The sequence below is a fragment of the Strix aluco genome, chromosome 5 (genome assembly GCF_031877795.1).
Source record: "Strix aluco isolate bStrAlu1 chromosome 5, bStrAlu1.hap1, whole genome shotgun sequence".
NCBI classification, from domain to species: domain Eukaryota; kingdom Metazoa; phylum Chordata; class Aves; order Strigiformes; family Strigidae; genus Strix; species Strix aluco.
Window position 1 is genome coordinate 22,114,915 of NC_133935.1, and position 19,955 is coordinate 22,134,869.

The window sequence follows — 19,955 nt, forward strand, 5'->3', positions numbered from 1 at the left end:
GGAGTCGGTCCGGCCGTTTAGAAAACGGCGACCCCCCCTTGTGCCCCGGCAGCCTCCTGCTTTGTCATCGCCTCCAACACCCCCCCTCAGCTGCTCTTTTTTGTTGTTCTGTTCGGGTCTGGCTTTGCTTCTGGGCTGCCGGCAGCCCCCTCTCCCGGCTGGGGGGGCAGTTCTCACCGGTTCATTTCTCCGTGCAAAACTCAAAGGCTATCCCAGCAGCGTTCAGGAGGGACACGCTCTCCTTCCTTCCTTCCTTCCCTCCCTTCCTCTTGTTCTCTTTCCCTCTTCCCAAGCAGCCTCAAGTCCCTCCCGCGGATATCTCCCTCGCCCTCCCGGCAGGACTTCGCAACTTCTGCCCACGGCTCCGCTGGCCTTATATTTAAGATTTTCTTTTTTTTTTTTTTTTTTTTTGGTCCACATTTTTCCTTCTCCGCGGTCCGCAACGGCCGGTAGGCTCCTTCCCCGCTACCCCAGGGCACGGCTGGGACCCTGAGGGCCGGGACAACCGGGAGCCCGGCGCAGACCCTCCGGCGGGCAGCGCCGCCCCCTCCTGCCCTGCCTCCGCCGGGAGCGCCTGGGAGGGAAGCGATGGCCTAGAAATTAAGCAGCGCTTCTGAGGTGGTACATCTGCCTCTCTCCTGCTCCCCACTCCTTCTCTTACACTGTTCAGGATTTCTGTGCGTCCCTCTCTCTCTCTGGCACTTTAAAAAAATATATTCATTTACTAGCCCCCCTGCAAGCCCGAGGTGGTCGCGGAGGAGGCGAAGCGCTCCTCAGCCCTTCATGCGCGGCTCTGGGCGCCGGGCAGGAGGCGAGCGGGGGGCGAATTCCGCGCTCCGCAGGAAATGCCGGCGCTGCGGCGGGGAGCGCCCCCGGCCCGCCGCTGCCCCCCGGCCGCCGCCCGCCGCTGACCGCCGCCGGGGGGGTCGCTCCTGGCCCCCGCCCGGCCGGGAATAAGCCCCGAGGAGGGGGTCCGCGCTGTCGGCGGTGCGCAGGGAGGCCCGTCGAGGCCATGGCCGGCGGCGAGGCGCACAGCCCGGGCTGCAGCAGGCGCTGCCCGCCGGCGGGGCGGCAGCCTGGCACCCCGCGGGGCGGCGGCGGGGCGGCGGCGGAGGGAGGGGGGGGAGCGGCCTCCCGGTTCGCGCTGCCGCCGGCGCGGGAGACCTGGCGCCGCCGGAAACTTTCCTCGGCGCTGTGCGCCGGCTCCCTCTCCGTGCTGCTGGCCCTGGTGGTGAGGCTGGTGCGGGGGGAGCGCGGCCGGGAGCTGGCGGCGGAGGGCGGCGCGGGGCCGCGGGGCTGGGGCTGGCTGCCCCCCGGCGCCGTGCCCCTGGGCCTGGCCGGCGCCTTCTTCGGCGCGGGCCGGTACCTGCTGCGCGGTGGCGTGCGGCCGCGGACGGCGGCGCTGGTGCTGGCCGCCTGCTGCGGGGGGGAAGCGGTGGCGCAGACGGCGCTGGCGGCGGGGGAGGAGGATTCCTTGCTCTCCCTCGCCGCCACGGGGGTGGTGCTGAGCTGCCTGGCCGCCGTGACATGGCTGGTGCTGAAGCTGAGGCAGGGCGTCCTCATGCTCGCCGTGACTAGCGCGGCCAGGACCACATCCCTCGTCGCTTTGGAGAGCGTCCCGGCGTCCTGGCGGCCCTACCTGGCCTACCTGCTGGGGCTGCTGGGTATCCTCCTGGCCGGCTACGCCGACCGGCTCTGGCCCCCGCGGCGGGCCGCCCCGCTGGCGGAGCCTCCCGCCTCCCCCCCGGCCGCGGACGAAGCCCCGGTGCTCAGGCGGCGGCGGCGGTCCAGCTCCATGATCTCCCCCGAGATGTCGGGCGGCGGCGGCGGCAGCAGCAAGACCCACCGGCGGACCTCGCTGCCCTGCATCCCCCGGGAGCAGGTAGGGCAGGGGCTGGGGGGGTGGGGGACGGGTCCCAAACTTTGCCGGTGGCGGGTCTCGCCGGCGGCGGAGGCGCGGGGAGTTGTGTCCTCCCGGCCGCTCCCCGGTGGAGAGGCCGAGCACGCTGCGGGCTTTCCCCGGCGCCCCGCGGCGCCGAGAGCCCCGGGCGGCCGCCCCGGGACGGGGCTGGGTCCGGGAGGAAGTGGGGATTCCCGGACCCAGCCTGACTTGCCCCGGCTGCGGGCAACGGGGAAAGAGCTCGGGGTTTTCTTTTCTTTGACAGCCATCACCGGTGCCTGCTTTTCTTAAGCCTGGCAGACAGTTGAGGCGGATGGTACCCGCTTGGCTCTCGGAGCCGGTGGGAACCTGCCCTCGGGTTTCCCAGCATCACTTATGAGCCTTGCATTTTCAAACCTGTAGTTTCCTGGAAGGGTAGCTAAGCCCTATTAAACTTGTTTGAAGCTTTAAAGGGGGTATGTGTGTGTGAGCCCAAGCAGCTTGTCCTCGGTGGAAGAAGTCCCTTATCAGGGCGATCGCGTGAACTCCGAGGCTGGCCCGCACAGCGCAGTGCTCATCTTTGCACTTTGCCTCCTCAAGGCTGTTCCTGGACGTGTAATCAATAAGCTCCCGCTCTGCTGTGATCGTGGGAACCGGTACGAGGCACACGCGTTTTATCTTAACTTTGTTTCCTCTAAGACATCGTGACTTGAATGGATGAGTGAGAACTCTGTTGCCAGCGATGCGTTCTTTTAAACGCACACCTCAAAAAAATAGAAACAAGCAAACACCATTATCTTTACTGCACAGCTGTATAGAGTTCTGCCACAGACACAAGGTTGGCTTACTTCTGCGCTCGAAGCATTTTCTCAATTTTTTTTGAGATTTCAGATTGCCCCGCAAAATAATCATCCGATGGGTTGAGTGTAACTGAGCGTATTGATAGTCAGCGTAACCCTTGCTGAGCAGTGGAAAGGGAAACCTGGGGGAAAATAAGTGGCAAATGGTGTTAAGCTCTCTTTCTCAATTACTATTGAAAATTACACTGAGCACTGTGGTCAACTGAAGCGTGTTGCTGTACACCAAAGTTTTTCTTTCAGGTTGCTTGCTGGATAGGCAACTAAGTATTTTCGAAGTGATGGCATCTCACCATATGGTGTGGGTGGCTAGTTTGTTTCTGGAAATGGTTTGATTACATCCCTTTGTGGTTGGTTGTGACATTTGCTAGAAGAGGGCCTGACGACCTTATATACTTGAGGCTTATTTTACAATAAGTGTGCTTATTTATTTAACATTTTTGTTTAGATAAAATAAATATTTACCACAGTGTCCAGGCAAATACAGTGTGAAAAGTAGAAAGCTGACCCAGTTCTGACTTTAATAGGAACTGAGAGGGGTGTAAGAATAAGTTGTAAATACAGTATCTAAGGCAAGGAATTAAAACTGTTTATATGTATTTGATGATGCTATGCGCTTCTGGTGGTTTCTTACAGTAATAATTTTTAAGGTTTTAAACATATTTCCACTCTTGCACTTCAAATAAAAGCAGCTTTTCAGTTAACATCTGTAAATGGAATCATTCAGATATAGGGCTGACTAGTTTGTGATCGCATCCTTCTCTTTTCTTACGGAGGGAATTCAAACCATCTCTATATACCAGGTTGTTAAACTGGTGATGGATAACAAGGTAGATTCCTTCCCCTCCCCCCCTGCAACGATGTGTTACTTGGGGACAGTGGTCAGCTTTTCCCCAAGCAATTCCCACTTCGAAGCTGCGGAGTTGGACTGGAGTTAGTTGGCAACTGTTCAGTTTACTCGTTGCAGGATTTTGGCAAATTTCTCTTTCTTTTGTTCTCACTCACTATTAATCAATAGTGAGATCTGGTATTGCTTGCGTCACTGTGTGATTAGAAATGGATGACTACTTTCGAGTTTGGGGAGACTTTTTGTCTTTTTTTTTTTGTAAAGCACAATGTGGCTGTGTATATGTGAACTTCCCTCCCTAAAAGCCGTCCCCATAAATAAAAAGCAAGATAGAAAAATGGAAAAGCTGAAACAAAGCTCTCTAAGGACCTTGAAGAAACACTGGGAGAAGTGGGATTTTCTTACGGCAAACAAAGTTTGTGTTTATAGCAAAAATCAGCTCTCCATAGACTTAAAGAAACCATAGGTAAATGTTTCTCTTTTGGACAGTTTTTAAATATAACATGTTAAAAATAGAGATGTGGGCTTTATAAACAAAACCAGGCCTTCCCTCACCCCCTGTTTTTAAAAAACATACCCTGAATGTTTCTGGTCCGAAAGATAGCATGTTAATACATCTGGGAGCTGACAATAATTTTCATCAGGAAATGGATATACTTTATTGCTTTGAAATACATGCTCATTGGGTGAGTAACATTAGGTGAAGTTTTAGAGATGTCGTCCATTGCATCTTATGTAATCTTTCCTATTGCTGAGCTTTTATTCATTAAGCTTTTATTTTTCCAGAGTGTGATTCTTTCCCTCCCTCACTGTTTGTGATACGAGATTCTACAAAAGTTGGAGTTTCTGTATTTTTTGTCACACACATCTCGGTCATTATCTGAATTTTTCCCTATTAGAATACAGAAATTAATCTATGTGGCCTTCTGATATAAATGACAGTACCAGGAATTGCAGAATAACATCACAGATAGAGGTATCAGCATATTTAAAATTAAAAGTATACTTCTGTTTAAGCTGCTAATAGGCGTAGGTGGAAGTACGTACGTCCCAAAAAATTAAAAAAAACCCCCTGTTTCATTAATAAAAACCCCACTGTCCAAAATCAAACCACATTCTTTTGTTGCTAAAAGTGCTCTTCACTAGTTTTTAATTTAATTCTATTTTTTGTGGTTGGTTTTTGTATATGTTCTCTCTCGACTTTGGCAACTTCTTTGGATTAAAAGCTTCCAGTTTGGCGTGTGTGTAGATCTCATTGAGAAATGTGTGCTTTGTAACAGCCTGATCCTGCTCCCAGCTGAGTGTTGTCTCCCTGTGATTTCATCAATGCCGGCTGAGGATGCTCAGCTCCTTGAGGGCTTGCTCACCCATATTTGAAACAGGCTGCAGACAGAAATTGTGAATGGATAGATAAGACAGTGAATGAATGAACAAATTTTTTTTTTTTTTTCATTTTTTTACAGCAAATTTACAGGCACTGCCAGGATAATAGCTTTTTGAGTTTCTTCTTTACATTTTTGCAAACGTTTTAGTTTTTCCTAAAAGTGTGGAGAGGAAGTTGGGGTGGCGGGGAGGAGGGCAGAAATGTGTTCTATGTCTTGGTGTTTCCTATTAAAATATTATATGGCCCATGTGTTCTGGAGCTTGTGCCTCTGATCTGTGTGTGTTAATCTTGACATACAGCAGCCCAAGGGGATGATTTCTTCTTGGTTGGTACAATACTCCACAGGAGATAGTAGCTGGACATTTTTAAACTGTGCCAAAGACTTCTGATTCTGCTTTTAAGCCTTGCTTGTTGTTTGTTTTGTTTGGGTGAAAGGGAAGGTTTCAGCTAACTTGGATTTATTGCAAGCGTGTGTTAAATGAGCTAGAGCAGTAGTTCTGAGTAGTTCAGTTTGCCTTGCCTTTTTAGATTTCTTTTTTCCTTAGTCAGAAGAATGTCACAGGTACAGCATACATCAGGGTTTGAAGTACTTTGTAGTCCCCAAACCAGTGAGTGACACAACCCCGTATGAGAAGGCACTAGTGAGGTGCTGAGTCTTGCCCTGCTGAAAAGCCTCAATCCATGCAGGAGGTAACACCAGGACAGGGGAGTTTTTCCTGCAGCTCTTGATGTCTCCAGCTTGCCAGGCCAGCAGCTCCATGTGCAAACTCCCATCCGTGTCCCCTGGCTCCTGGGGCAGAGAGGTTTTCTACCTATTTTCCTCCCTTCTTTCTCTTTGCTCTTTTCTTCCTTCTGAGTAGTTGGAGAAGTAGAAAGCTGTTTGTCTTACAGAGGGACATCTGAGGGTATGTCACTTATTTTTAATTGCTTTGAGACTTGGTAGCTGTTTTGTGCTGCTACATCTTTCCCCGCCTGTTTCTTCTTTTAAAAAGTTATTTTTTCAGATAAGTAACTTTGGTGCTAGACTCATCTGTCTTCCCCCAGTGTCAGTGGAGGGTTTTTTGCTTGATTTGACCGTTTTTTCTGGGGTTCTGTGTGGTGACCGTGCCTGTTCCCAGTCTGTAGCCTGGGAAAATTCTGAGCTGGGACCGTCGTTATCGCTGCCTGTCTGCAGAGTTGAGAAGACAATACTGTAACAGTTCACATGGTCAAAGGTATCTCTTCAACGATAAGATCTAAGAAACTGAGAAGAAAAAGAAATGTATTTGTTGGTTTTTTTTCAAGGGAAAATTAAGGCTTTATCTGTTCTTCTCATTGTTTTGACAGTGAGAGCTTTGTAAGTGCCAGAAGGACGTTGCTTCCCCCCCTTTCCTGGCTCTCCATGATTCTGTCCTAAAAAAGGACAGATGTACCCTTATCTTACAACCAATTTTTAATATTACGTGTCCTGCCCTCTGGCCTGAAAATAGGAGAGATCCAAGTGCAGCGTACAGAGATTTAATTTTTGGAGAGGAGAAGGCAGATTAAATCTAGATATTGAACTTTATGTATGTCAATGTTATGGTCTTCTATTAGGCACGCAGTGTTATAGAGTGTATGCTTCTTTCTGTTAATAAGCGTTATTAAGCTGTAATTACTTCGATAAGATTTGCTAGCATTACCATTTAGGTCGCTAGAAACCGAGGAATACTGAGGAGTTATGTCATCTGGTGAGTTGCTGAAACACAACCGTGTAAAATATTTAAGTAAGGCTCCAGGAAAAATCACCCAGGGATTCCAGACGTAATACTTTATTTTCTTTTGCATGGCTTCATTTACGCAAACCCGCTCTATTTAGATTTTTTCTTTTTTTTTTTTTTCTTCAGCCTCACAGAAATGTAAAAACTGCTGCTGAAACTCTCACGATTGGTTTAGAATCTATTTTTGTCAATCAGTTAAATCAAGAAATGTATATTATGGCATATTGGTAAAAAAAGTAAAATACAGTAGTGACTTTCTGCTCTTTCTGCCTGAAGTGTGAAAATGCAAAGCTGGGGAACTGAAAGAAATCCTGTGTACGCTGGGTTGTCATGTTAATTAAATAAACAGCCAGAACAGTGACCCTGTGTATGAAATGTGTTTTGAGAAGCATGTTGGGGGTTGGAGGGGAAAAACAGTGACACATGATGTTTTGGATGTTAACTGCGACATTTGTATGAATTTGTCCTGATCTGCTGCTACCGTGCTTGCGTTCCAACTCTTTTTTGCAAGAGACTGAGACATAGCTGTATTTTGCAAATTGAAGGAATATTGTTTGGGCTTTTTTCTTTAAAAAGTAATACTAAAAAAATAAATATCCTGCCGTGGAACTGGGAAGGTTGCTGAATTCTAGTGCCTGCAAACTGCAGGGCTTGAAATGGGGTTGAGCTGACTGCATCCTACATGGTTTGAGAATAAAAAGAATGGTGCTGCAATTAAAGCTTTGATCCAGTTGCTGTCATTTACTTAGATAATCTAATGGGAGATGTACAGTTTACAGGATTCCGCTTGATGGATAAAGAAATAAATGTAAATATTCATATAACAAAGTGGAAGTCGGGTTTTTCTTTTTGTGCATTTTTTTTTCTCTGCTTGTTTTGAAAAAGTTTCTTAAAGTCTCTTCTGTGTTAGTGGGTCATTCAGAAATAAATGCCTCTCCTTTGGACTGTAGTTTTTCAGGTTGGTTGGTTGTTTTTTTCAACTTGTCTTGCTCTGAGCCCAGCAGCAAGTACCATGGTAGCATCAGGAGTTCTCTGCATTGGGGTCATGATTTGGGAAACAGCAAAAAAAAAAAAAAAGAAGTGTCATACCTATCCAAGTTTTAACTTGTGGGGAATAGCAGTGTTTTTCTTTCTGATCTGACCTTGGAGATTAAATGCGATTGTGAGAGGAAGAAGGGCTGTATGCCTTTATCAAGCTTTCCCTTTGTTTTAATGAGGAGTGTGAGCTTCTTTTCTTCTCCCTGTATGTGGATGTACGTAATTGTTACGAGCCTGCCACCGCTGTTCCTCTCGCTGTTGTCCTTCCCCCGGCCCAGCGGTGCTCGCCGCTGCCCTGGCCGGGCGGGGGGGCCGGGGGCGGGGGGGGCCGGCGCTGGCGGGGCCGCACCCCTAGAGGGCACGAGAGCCCCTGTTCTGCGCCGGCACGCGCCGCCTGCCCAGCCGCCCAGATCAGTCCAAAACAGCATAAACAAAATCTGTCCGTGGTGCTTAACTGAGCCTTTTTACAGTTTGTTGGGTTTTTTTAAAAAACATTTTCCTATCTACCCACTGCGATTCCAGTTGTGTTTCTCACTTCTACCCCTTTGCTTCAGCCTGGGCGTGGGGCTGAGGGGCCTGTAGCAGAACACCCAGGTAAGCGCCGCGAGGTAGGGCAGATCGACACAAACCTGCCCTGAAAGAAGACTATGCTTCTCTAATCTGAGCGTTTTGGGCGTGCTAACAACGAAATAATTGGGAGAAGAGCAGTAAGTTTTGGCCTTCAAAAAGCCAATTACGAGTGTAGCTGGAGATCATGGTACAAAGAAGAAGCTGCCTCCAGATCTGTCGGGAATCTAGAATAGGCGAAATCGGCAGTGCTTTATGTGTTGTGGTACCTCATGACTCTGTCCACACATATAACTACTTATAATGGCAAACACCACATGAAGAGTCCAACAGTGGTATGTGCTGATGAAACAAACGGTCCTTTGTTACTGTTGAACATAGGAGGCAGGTGGATGGTTTCCTAATGACACCCTAAGCGTTAATGAATGAAAGGTACAATATACAGTGCAGGAAGGATGTTGGTTATGAGAGCTGGGTGGTGAAATTACATTTTTAATTTTGGAACCTGTCGATGTCAGATGGCAGCACTCGCCACTGAAAAAGTCTGTGTATATGTGAAGTATTATAGTGAAATTAGGTCAGCGAAGTCATGGTATGGAGTGCTGTATTGAGCTTTTGTCATCCAAAATTAATGTCTGGTGTCTACTGATAGCCTAAACCTCTGATCATCATCTAAGAAGAAACTAGAAAGACATGTAAAAATAGATATGACTGATGAATACTGAATAGGTATTTTCCTAAAAATGGAAGAATAGGAGTGAATTTGGAAAAAAAACCCACCACCCCCAAACTAACTCCAAAACAAACCCCCTCCCCAAACTCAACCCTTTGGTTTTAAACTGATAGGGAGAAGCCTGAATGCGTGAGATAGAAATACAGACTTAACGTGGAACATGTGTGTCACAGGTATGATTGAAGCTATTCCTAAAATCTTTAGATATTTGTATTTATTATTTATTGAAGTTTAGAGGTTTCTTATGCCAAGCAGGCTGAGAACTAGAAAAACTGGCTTTTTTTTTTTTAAAAAAAAAAAAAAAAATCTGATACTAGTTAGGAAGAAATATCCCAGTTGGTTACTCAGTTGTGGTATGCTTTAGTGACAAAAAGGACACTGAATTACTTGAGCGTGTCCAAAGGAGGGCAACAAAGCTGGTGCAGGGTCTGGAGGACAGGTCTTAGAAGCGGCTGAGGGAACCGGGGTTGTTTAGTCTGGAGAAGAGGAGGCTGAGGGGAGACCTCATTGCCCTCTACACCTACCTGAAAGGAGGTTGCAGAGAGCTGGGGATGAGTCTCTTTAGCCAAGTAATGAGTGGTAAGACAAGAGGGAATGGCCTCAAGTTGTGCCAGGGAAGGTTTAGACTGGATATTAGGAAGCATTTCTTTACAGAACAGGTTGTTAGGCATTGGAATGGGCTGCCCAGGGCAGTGGTGGAGTCCCCATCCCTGGAGGTGTTGAAGAGTTGGGTCAACATAGTGCTGAGGGATATGGTGGAGTTGGGAACTGTCAGTGTTAGGTTAATGGTTGAACTGGATGATCTTCAAGGTCTTTTCCAACCTAGATGATTCTGTGATTCTGTGACCTTATTGTTTTATCTGAAGTGTCCACTGACCAGGACCCATTGCTGCATGATGCTGTTTGGAGTGGCAGGCTGTCTGCCCTGTAGTGGCAGTGAAGCCACTCAGGTGACAGTCTGCAAAGGCACCCTCAGGAGCATTTATGTTTGCTGTCTGACCAGTAATGGGTGAAGGCATTCAGAAATGGTGTTGTGTGAGTTGAGAAGCTACGTCCAAGCAATTTTTTTCTGCATTGCTGTAAGCAGTAATCTAGATATGCTTGCCCAGGCTTTTTGTTGCTTGCAGAGTAAAACTTGTGAAACCTTGTCTATGTTCATGTATTAAATTTCAATTGAAATGACAGCTGTAGAAAGGTGCAGACCTCTGTGCAGAAGTGTAGATTAAAAAGGGCTACATAATCTTGTTTTATGTGCTGCCCACCCTTGCTTCTGTTAATGCAGTTTCAGGTGCTTTTATTATGTGATTCTGTCTGTCTTGTCTGTTTGTCTTTCTGTTTCTTATTGTAGGCTGTTAGAGCTCACCAGCTAATGAATCTAACTGGAGTTTCCTTGCAGAGTAGTCTATGCTGCTTCACTTCCACCGCACACCCACACCCCCCCAACACAGACAGGGCTATTCCTTTATTGGTAATGCTGAAATCCTTCCCCTGATACTCACTTGGTAACTGGCAAAAAAGTGTTGGATGCTGATAGAGTTCTCGGGTGCATTTCTCTTCAGTTTTACTGGTGATGCTAGCCACAGGTTACTCCTGACAAGGTCTGATCACTGTATTTTGTGTTGATAAGGAACTTAAGTGTGTTTGCATGCATTTATAATTGCAATCGCATCAAGGACCTCAAGGCAAAACTCCGCACTCTAGTGAGACCCAAGCACTACTACCCTCTCCTGGTTTTTCAAGTAGGTAGTGATGACATTACTAGGAGAAGTCCTAAAGCAATTAAGACAGATTTCAGGTCCTTGAGGAAACTGATTAAGGGGTCGGGGGCACAAATTGTGATCTCCTCCATCCCTTCAGTTGGGGGGATGGATGAAAAAGAATACAGGAGAACTCAACAGATGAACTTGTGGCTCCAAGACTGGTGTTACCATCAGGGCTTTGGATTTTTCAATCATGGGTTGGTATACAGGGCACCAGACCTTTTGGCATTAGATGGAATGCACCTGTCCCAGAGGGGGAAGAGGATCTTGGGGCAGGAGTTAGCTGGGCTCATTGAGAGAGCTTTAAACTAGATTTGAAGGGGAAGGGGACAAAACATCAGTCCATCTGAAGTGCATGTATACCAATGCACACAGCATGGGTAACAAACAGGAGGAGCTTGAAGCCATGATGAAACAGGAAAATTATGATGTTGTGGCTATTACAGAAACATGGTGGCATGTCTCCCACGACTGGAGTGCGCGCCTGTTGAGGGCCACAAGCTCTTTAGGAGGGACAGACAAGGAAGGAGAGGTGGTGGGGTGGCGCTGTATGTTAGGGACTGTTATGACTGCCTTGAGCACAAGTGTAGCGAAGACAGGGTAGAGTGTCTTTGCGTTAGAATCAAGGGGAAGGCCAACAGGGCAGATGTTGTAGTAGGAGTCTACTACAGGCCACCCACCCAGGACAGAGAGGTGGATGAAATATTCTATAGGTATTTAGGAGAAATTTCATGATCGCTTGCCCTTGTTCTTGTGGGAGACTTTAACTTCCCAGACATCTGCTGGAAATGCAGCACAGCAGAGTGAGACCAGTCCCAGAGATTCCTGGACGCAACTGGTGAGAGAACCAACCAGAGAAGGTGCCCTGCTAGATCTCCTCCTTGTGAACAGAGAAGGACTGGTGGATGATGTGGCGGTCGGAGGACGACTAGGGCACAGCGATCATGAAATAATAGAGTTCTCTATTCTTAGAGAGGCCAGGAGAGGGCAAAGCAGAACTGACATCCTGGACTTCCAAAGGTCTGACTTTGTCTTATTTAGGCACCTGCTTGAAAGGATCCCTTGGGAGATGGTCCTGAAGGGTATAGGGGTCCAGGAATGCTGGGCGCTCTTTAAGAAGGAAGTGTTAATGGCTCAGGAGCAGGCAGTCCCCAGGTGCTGTAAGAGAAGCCGGCGGCAGAGAAGACCACCCTGGCTGAACAGGGAGCTTTGGCTGCAACTCAGGGAGAAAAGGAAAGTTTACAGCCTTTGGAAGAAGGGACTAGCCATTCACAGTGATTACAAAGATGCTGTGAGGCTATGCAGGGTGGAAATCAGGAGGTCTAAAGCCCAGATAGAAATTACCCTGGCTTCAGCTGTCAAGGATAACAAGAAATGTTTCTGTAAGTACTTCAACAGCAAAAGAAAGACCAGGGAGAGCCTCAATCCTCTGCTGGATGCGGGAGGAAACATGGGAATGAGTGATGAGGAAAAGGCTGAGGTGCTTAATGCCTTCTTTGCCTCAGTCTTTAATAACAAGACTAGTTGTACTGAGGGAATCCAGCCTCCTCAGTCAGAAGACAGAGAATGGGAGAACAACCCCCCCACAATCCAGGAGGAGACAGTCAGTGACCTACTGCATCACATAGACATACACAAGTCTATGGGACCACACGGGATACACCCGAGGGTGCTGAAGGAGCTGGCTGGGGTGCTCGCCAAGCTGCTTTCCATCATTTACCAGCAGTCCTGGCTGACCGGGGAGGTCCCGACAGATTGGAAATTGGCCAATGTGACGCCCACATATAAGGGTTCGAAGGATGATCTGGGAAATTACAGGCCTGTCAGCTTGACTTTGCTGCCCGGGAAGCTGAGGGAGCAGCTCATCCTGAGTACCATCATACAACACATGTGGGACAACCAGATGATCAGGCCCAGTCAGCATGGGTTTATGAAAGGCAGGTCCTGCTTGACAAACCTCATCTCCTTCTATGACAGGGTGACCTGCTTATTGAATGAGGGAAAGGCTGTGGATGTTGTCTACCCTGACTTTAGCAAGGCCTTTGACACTGTTTCCCACAGCATTCTGGCGAAACTGGCTGCTCGTGGCTTGGATGGGCACACGCTTTGCTGGGTGAAAAACTGGCTGGATGGCCGGGCCCAGAGAGTTGTGGTGAATGGAGTTAAATCCAGTTGGTGGCCGGTCATGAGTGGTGTCCCCCAGGGCTCGGTTTTGGGGCCACTCCTGTTTAACATCTTTATTGATGAGCTGGACGAAGGGATTGAGTGCACCCTCAGTAAGTTTGCAGATGACACCAAGTTGGGTGGGAGTGTTGATCTGCTTGAGGGTAGGGAGGCTCTGCAGAGAGATCTGGACAGGCTGGAGCGATGGGCTAAGGCCAGCTGTATGAGTTTCAATAAGGCCAAATGCCAGGTGCTGCACTTGGGCCACAACAACCCCCAGCAGTGCCACAGGCTTGGGGAGGAGTGGCTGGAGAGCTGCCAGTCAGAGAGGGAGCTGGGGGTGTTGATTGACAGCCGGCTGAACATTAGCCAGCAGTGTGCCCAGGTGGCCAAGAAGGCCAATGGCATCCTGGCTTGCATTAGAAATAGTGGGGCCAGCAGGGACAGGGAAGGGATCTTGCCCCTGTACTCGGCACTGGTGAGGCCGCACCTCAATTACTGTGTTGAGTTTTGGGCCCCTCACTACAAAAAGGACATTGAATTACTCGAGCGTGTCCAGAGAAGGGCAACGAAGCTGGTGATGGGTCTGGAGCACATGTACCAGGAGCGGCTGAGGGAACTGGGGTTGTTTAGTCTGGAGAAGAGGAGGCTGAGGAGAGACCTCATTGCCCTCTACACCTACCTGAAAGGAGGTTGCAGAGAGCTGGGGATGAGTCTCTTTAGCCAAGTAATGAGTGGTAAGACAAGAGGGAATGGCGTCAAGTTGCACCAGGGAAGGTTTAGACTGGATATTAGGAAGTATTTCTTTACAGAACAGGTTGTTAGGCGTTGGAATGGGCTGCCCAGGGAGGTGGTGGAGTCCCCATCCCTGGAGGTGTTTAAGAGTCGGGTCAACATAGCGCTTAGGGATATGGTGTAGTTGGAAACTGCTGATGCTTGGTTAAAGGTTGGACTAGATGATCCTCAAGGTCTTTTCCAACCTAGACGATTCTGTTATTCTGTGATTCTGCAAGATAACTGATAAGATATTTTACATGTGGCTGGAGTTTTAGTTTGTCAGTGGGATCGTTACAAGAATACTTGTGCTGAGACATAGCTCTCCATCTTACCCTTGCTGAGACAATGAATACTTTTAACTTCTCCTGGAGGTTGTTCAGTGATATTTTAAAATTTATGTTGTACAAGTCAAGGTTTGTTAAAAATGCTATTTTTCTTACATTCTTTTTGTAGTGATTACTGATAATCTCCTCCCTCCTTCCCTGACTTAAGTGGGAATTGCTAGTGCTCAGTCCTCCCAGGGTAAAAGGCTGATCCTTTCAGTTCAATCATTAGTGCGGGAGCAGGGTGTGTTCCCATACACAAATCTGAAGAAAGGTTTTTTTTTTTTAACAGCTAAGCATTCTTTCTTATTTTAAAGAAAGTATTTCAAAGCTAATGTTGGTTGTGCTGCTCAAAAAGTGACCTGAGACCTTGTAGCATGTTTTTATAGATGTGTGTGCACACACATACGTGTATATCTCTACATGTGTGTATCCATGTTGGTATATGTATATACACTCAGATTAGTATTGTGTAGCCTAGAGGGATGGAATTCTTTGTTTGACAGCACAGTCTGCAGCCTGAGTTACATTGACACTGTTCTTTCTGGATGTTTAGTAATATTCCTGATGTCTCCACAGGCAGGCATGGTTCTTAATATGCCAGTCTCTGTAACCATTGCTTGACTTTTTCTTTCTTGACTTGCAAATGTGCGCCAGGTTTTTCAAAAATTTTCTCTTTTATTTGTAAATACTTGAGTAGTGATTTTAATCAAGAAATATGCGTTCCAATATTCAAACTGGAATTTGGTCCTACAACTCTATTCTAGAGGTGCAAATCCATATAGGTGCTTTACATGGTATCTCTGGTGCCTAGACTGACTTGCTGCTAGCTTTAGCTGTGATGTGGAGCTTGGGGCTGGCTGGGCAGGAGGAGCAGATAAGGTCCCTGTGCAGCCTGTGCTGGCATCGTTCTCAGGGGCATAAATGGGGGTTTGTTCAGTGTGGAGCTCTGGCTGGTTATAAGTGTGATAAGACCAGTTGAAATAAATAGGCAACTCAAATTTTTAAGATAAGGATGATGAGCTTTAGCTGGTAAAGCTATGTGTAATTGATATGTTACTGCTGCTATGTACCTGTTGTCAGGGAAGCTGTGGACTAGTTAGTATTTGTTATTTATTAAGTATTTGTTATTTATTAAGACAGTTCTGAAAATGTATTTATTACGAGTTACCTGAAATCCACTGCATTTCTGTTGTTTCTGAATTCTGTATGAGGTGAAGTGCTGCAACCATGATTCATATGCCATTCCTGAGGTGGTTTTTTTTTTTGAAGACCAGCTTAATTCATATGCAAGTGCCATTCTTAAATGCAGTCCTGATTGTCTACTGATTACACAAAACTGCAAATGAATAAACATTTTCTATTAAATGATTTAATGCTGTACTTCCCGTGTGCTTGTGAGAAACGGAGCTGTGAGGAAGACTTCACCAGAGATTCAGAAGTTAAAAGGGGGGTAAGGGTGGAAGGGGAGCCCTACCCTTTCCAGTAAAAGACTTCTGCTCAGAGCTGCAGAACATCTGTCTTTCCTCTGACTTATGGAAGAAGCAAACACATTAATACTGCCCAGAAACAGGCAGGTATACCAATAGGTGCGTACAATTTGATTAGTTTAGGCAACACTGGCTCTGTACATGCCTCATTGCAGAGACTGTACTGAGAAATCAGTTCAGTGGCAAAGAGAAGTATTGTCTGTGCCATACTGATATTGAAAACTGACTTCTGCGTTGCAGAATACGAAATGCTAATTCTTACTAAGCTTGCTGTGTTTGTGTCAAGCAATGTAATAGAGTAGAGTGCAACAATTAGATGGACTGAGATGCCAGCACTAAAGCACATATTCCAGTTTAAATTCTGCTTGAGGATCCAAGCCTCTTGGCAAGGCACCTTTGGAGTCAGAGCCAGCTAATAGGAAATGCTAGGCACTGGGGCTTAACTGAAATTTAGGACATCTAAACCTAGCCTTCTGGATACATGTGATGTGGTGAGACAGAGAGAGATGGCAAACCCAAATGTTTCTTGGAGAGTTATTGAACATTTTTAAGTGAAGTAGTAAAGGCAGATTATCTATCTCCTTCCTCTTGAATCTATCCAGTCTTTATTTCAGTCTTCTCTTCTGCTGTGTGTGGTATATAAATCTTGTCCTAAAATGTGTGATGTTCTTATTCAGGGTTGATGGATGGAATATACTTGTGGATAGCAGTGACTGAGGCACAGATTCAATGCTTTTCATTTTAGCTGCCATCATCCTTGGATCTAAAATTTTCTTTTCCTTTTGTATAATACATAGACAAGAGAGAAGATCCTTAGGATAAACCTTAGATTTCCTGACTTGGGCTGTGATCTGCCACTTGAGCAGACTTTGTGGAAACCCAGAATTTTAAATTCTGTGTCATGCCTGGACATGTTGTCGTGTTTAGATCCTTAGATTTTGTTATTCTTTTGAAAACTGCAACTGATCTGTGATCAAAAATTATAAAATTCTTGGCCAGGAATTAGAACAACTCCTAAATGGAAGGGAATTTGTGGCTGCAAATACATGTACTTATTCCATGTTCTGATTTGCTTTATATATTGTCTCTTCTCAAATGAAAGTGGAAACATGATGCTGAGGGAAATGTTGATTTATTTATTTTTTTTTTTTTTTAAACTGAAGTCAGTGTATTGCAAAATTTACTGATACACACTTAAAAAGCCCAGCCCCAAAAATCCTCAGCTAGTGGGAGCGATGACAAAACAGCTTCCTTTACAGTCATTCAATGTACTCATGAGAACTTGGCCTAGGGGCCTCTGGGCCTTTTGTTAAGGTTTACAAAACTGAGATAAAAGTAATGATCAGATTGTCTTAATCATTCATAATAGCAGCTTAAGGAGATAAGAACTTTAGGCAGAAACTTGATAGCCCAGAAAGTTGCTTTCTATCTTTCTTGTGATCTTAATGGATTGCTATCTAAAATGGTGAATCAGTGTTTGTAAGCATAATTATGTCGTATACTGTCTTTTGAATGCTTGAATCTGCAATCTCAGATGTTTTTAATGAAATTTTATATATCTGACTTCTTAGATGTACGTAAGGTTTTTTTCCCCCAAGTGTTTATTTAATAAAAAGCAAACTTAAGACAAATGTTATGATATTGATGCCCACATGCTTTGAGTTAACAGCTTCCTTAGTGCCGTTCTTCTGAATGGTCAAATGGTCCTTTTTGATCTAGGAATGTTTACACTGATGAGCTGATTATTCCTGCGTCATTCCCTATCTTTTAGCCCAGCAAATCTGAAACCCCTTTAGTCTCTCATGAAAGACACGCCAAACAAGTTAAGGGTGGTCTTTGGGCATTGGATTCTGCTTCCACGTGTAAGAAAGATGGGTCAGATTTGTTTCAGACTGATTGTGACTGACACCCAAGAAACACTACAGTTTTGTCTGGTGATACAATTTTTTTCTTAGCTCATCTCACTTTCCCTTCAACCAGATTCAAGAGCATCTGGTGATTTTTTTGTTTGTTTGGTTTTGGTTTTGTTTGGTTGTTTTTTTTGTGTGTGGATATTTGTTGGCTGAGCCAGAGGAATCCATCCATGAGTTTGAATCTATGGAGATGCCATCTCAGGTTTTAAGGGATGATGGAGTTTACGTGGCTCTAAATGCAAAAGCTTGAGTGCAAAAATTCGTTGGTGCCTTGGAGGAAATTTCCACGCATTAATGGCAGATATGTTTTGGTTACAATATGTGATATGAACATAAAGGGCTTGTGAAATAAATAGAAGAGTCAAAGAAAGGCAGTTTCAGATAAGCACAGGTAAAATTTCCAGTTAGTGAAGTCTGTCTTAAGAATGTATATTAATTGGAGAAAGATGCTCGCTGGTTTTTCATTTGTTAACACCAAATCAAGAAATGCATTTAGTTGATTACCACTGTTATTTCCTCTGTCCCTCTCTTTTCAGAGTATCTTAATTCTAATGATAGATATATATTTTTTAAAATCCTTTGCTTTCCAAGTGGCCTTTCACCTTTTGCGACTGTTTGTTCTGAGTGATGGCTGGAGCGATAGTGCGGCTTGTGTGACATCATAAACATTTGTGTTGGCAGTCCTTCCTCATGGAGGACTCTGAAGTCTGACAGTGGTGAAGATGACTAAGTAGAGACAGATTTATGTGGAAATCTTATTAATACCCATAAAAGAAAGAATGAAGGCATAAGAAATTTGGCTCCAAATAAACAACCAAAAAATGCTCTGTTCTTAGAAGCATTTGGCATAGCTCCATCATGCCTTTTGTGGGAACTGGCTCTTTGTCTGGCCTAATCTTGACTTTTCTTTTTTGTCTTTTTTTTTTTTTTTTTTCTTTTTAAAGATTACTAAAGACTTCCACTTTTCCCAAACTTTCTCACAGTGGAATAAAATTAATTTTCACTTCAGTAACACACAAATCAGTTAATTATTTCAAAGACAATGTAAAACAGATGCCTTGCCTTGTTTCTCAGCAAAGATTTAACGGTAGCCTTGCTGTGAGATCTTTCACTGCCACCAAATGTCCCTAGATGTTATATGGTCTCATAATCAAAGCAGTTTACGAAGAAGGGGAAATATTTTTCAGCTACAGTGTGTGATGTCTGTAAAGAAATTGTATCAGATATGTGAAATCATAATTCAGTTTTTTGGGACTTGGATCTAAAATTTGCCCAAACTTTTAAAGAGCAGGGTCTGAACTTCATAGCAGAGGTCCAACTGTTCATAATGAGCTTTATGGTAGGTGGTTCTGGTGAAGTTCCTTTTTGATTCAGCTTTCTGGAAACAGAAAGTTAGTAACTTACTGAGCTTTGTGGGTTTGTTCTGTCCTGTGCCTATATTAATTTTACTCAGCCTGTAGTTCTAAGAGTCTCACGGGATCCCCTGCCATTGCTGTCAAGGCTCCCAAGAGCAGTGCCCTGCTTGGCACACCCAGCACTCTTATTTCACATTTGCGGTTGGCAACAGAAGTCCCTCTGTCATACTGCTGGAAAGAAAACCTCCTTCAGTCTTAATTCAGTTCAGCCCAGGGATGTGAATATTGAAATGCATGTGCAACAACAGGAGAGCAAGCTCAGCGCCTCTCGGGAAAGACTTGCCAGGAGTCAGATGAAAGGGTCTTCGTAGTAGTTTTGATACTGGCCTTGGAAGAGATGCCAGGTGTGTGCTGAGGCACATGCTCTGTGGAGTTGCAGTAAGGTTTTCTGCTTAGAAAACTCATCTTCTTTTTTGCTATAATACATAGTATTTACAGAAATCTTTTATAAATAAAATATCTGCATGTGTTCTTTGCATGTGGGTAGAGCTTTTTGTCCTGGAAATGATTTCTAATATTCTGAACACTGTTTCTTCCCTGTTCCTGTTGAATGCGTAATTGAAACAATTTCTGTTCTCCTTTAAACTGTTACTGTAATGACCTAGGCATGTAGTTCATTGAGACATTGTGTTTTAGATCTTTAACTGATCCATGTACCAGAGAGTCTTGTACTTTTTCCATGTGTGTATTATTTTTCCCAGCAAGTATGATATGCTAAGTTCACTCCTGATGTGAGCACATACTGATTTGAAATAGGAAGCAATGAACTAGCTTTTAGGGCTGGCTTATGAGCAAGATCTTATTCTTTATTTGTTTACTTCTGCTTCTTGCATGCGTGTAGTTTTTAGGCCTGCTGTTAGTACTGCCACTGAAATTGTAACCGTTTCAGAAGAACAAAGCAACAACAAAATGAAGAAGGAAAAAAGAAAGAATCCCTATCTGGGTGAGAAAATTATTTGTACCTTCTAATGTTTGCCAAGGTAAAAATCTTCACCGTGAACTGTTGCTTACAGACATGAAGAGACAGCTCCCATGGACTGGTCTTTGGGCCCTGTCCCTCATCTGGTAGC

General features: G+C 45.5%; 1 protein-coding gene across 1 annotated transcript in view; it reads left to right on the forward strand.

Moving 5' to 3' along the window:
* Positions 1–282: 282 nt before the first annotated feature.
* The window catches only part of PDE3A (phosphodiesterase 3A), a 278,256-nt gene continuing 258,583 nt past the window's right edge, over positions 283–19,955 (forward strand). Inside the window, exon 1 of the mRNA XM_074826343.1 lies at positions 283–1,882. Within this exon, the coding sequence (XP_074682444.1) occupies positions 1,013–1,882 (870 nt within the window). The 5' untranslated portion in view covers positions 283–1,012. The remainder of the gene's footprint in view (positions 1,883–19,955) is intronic.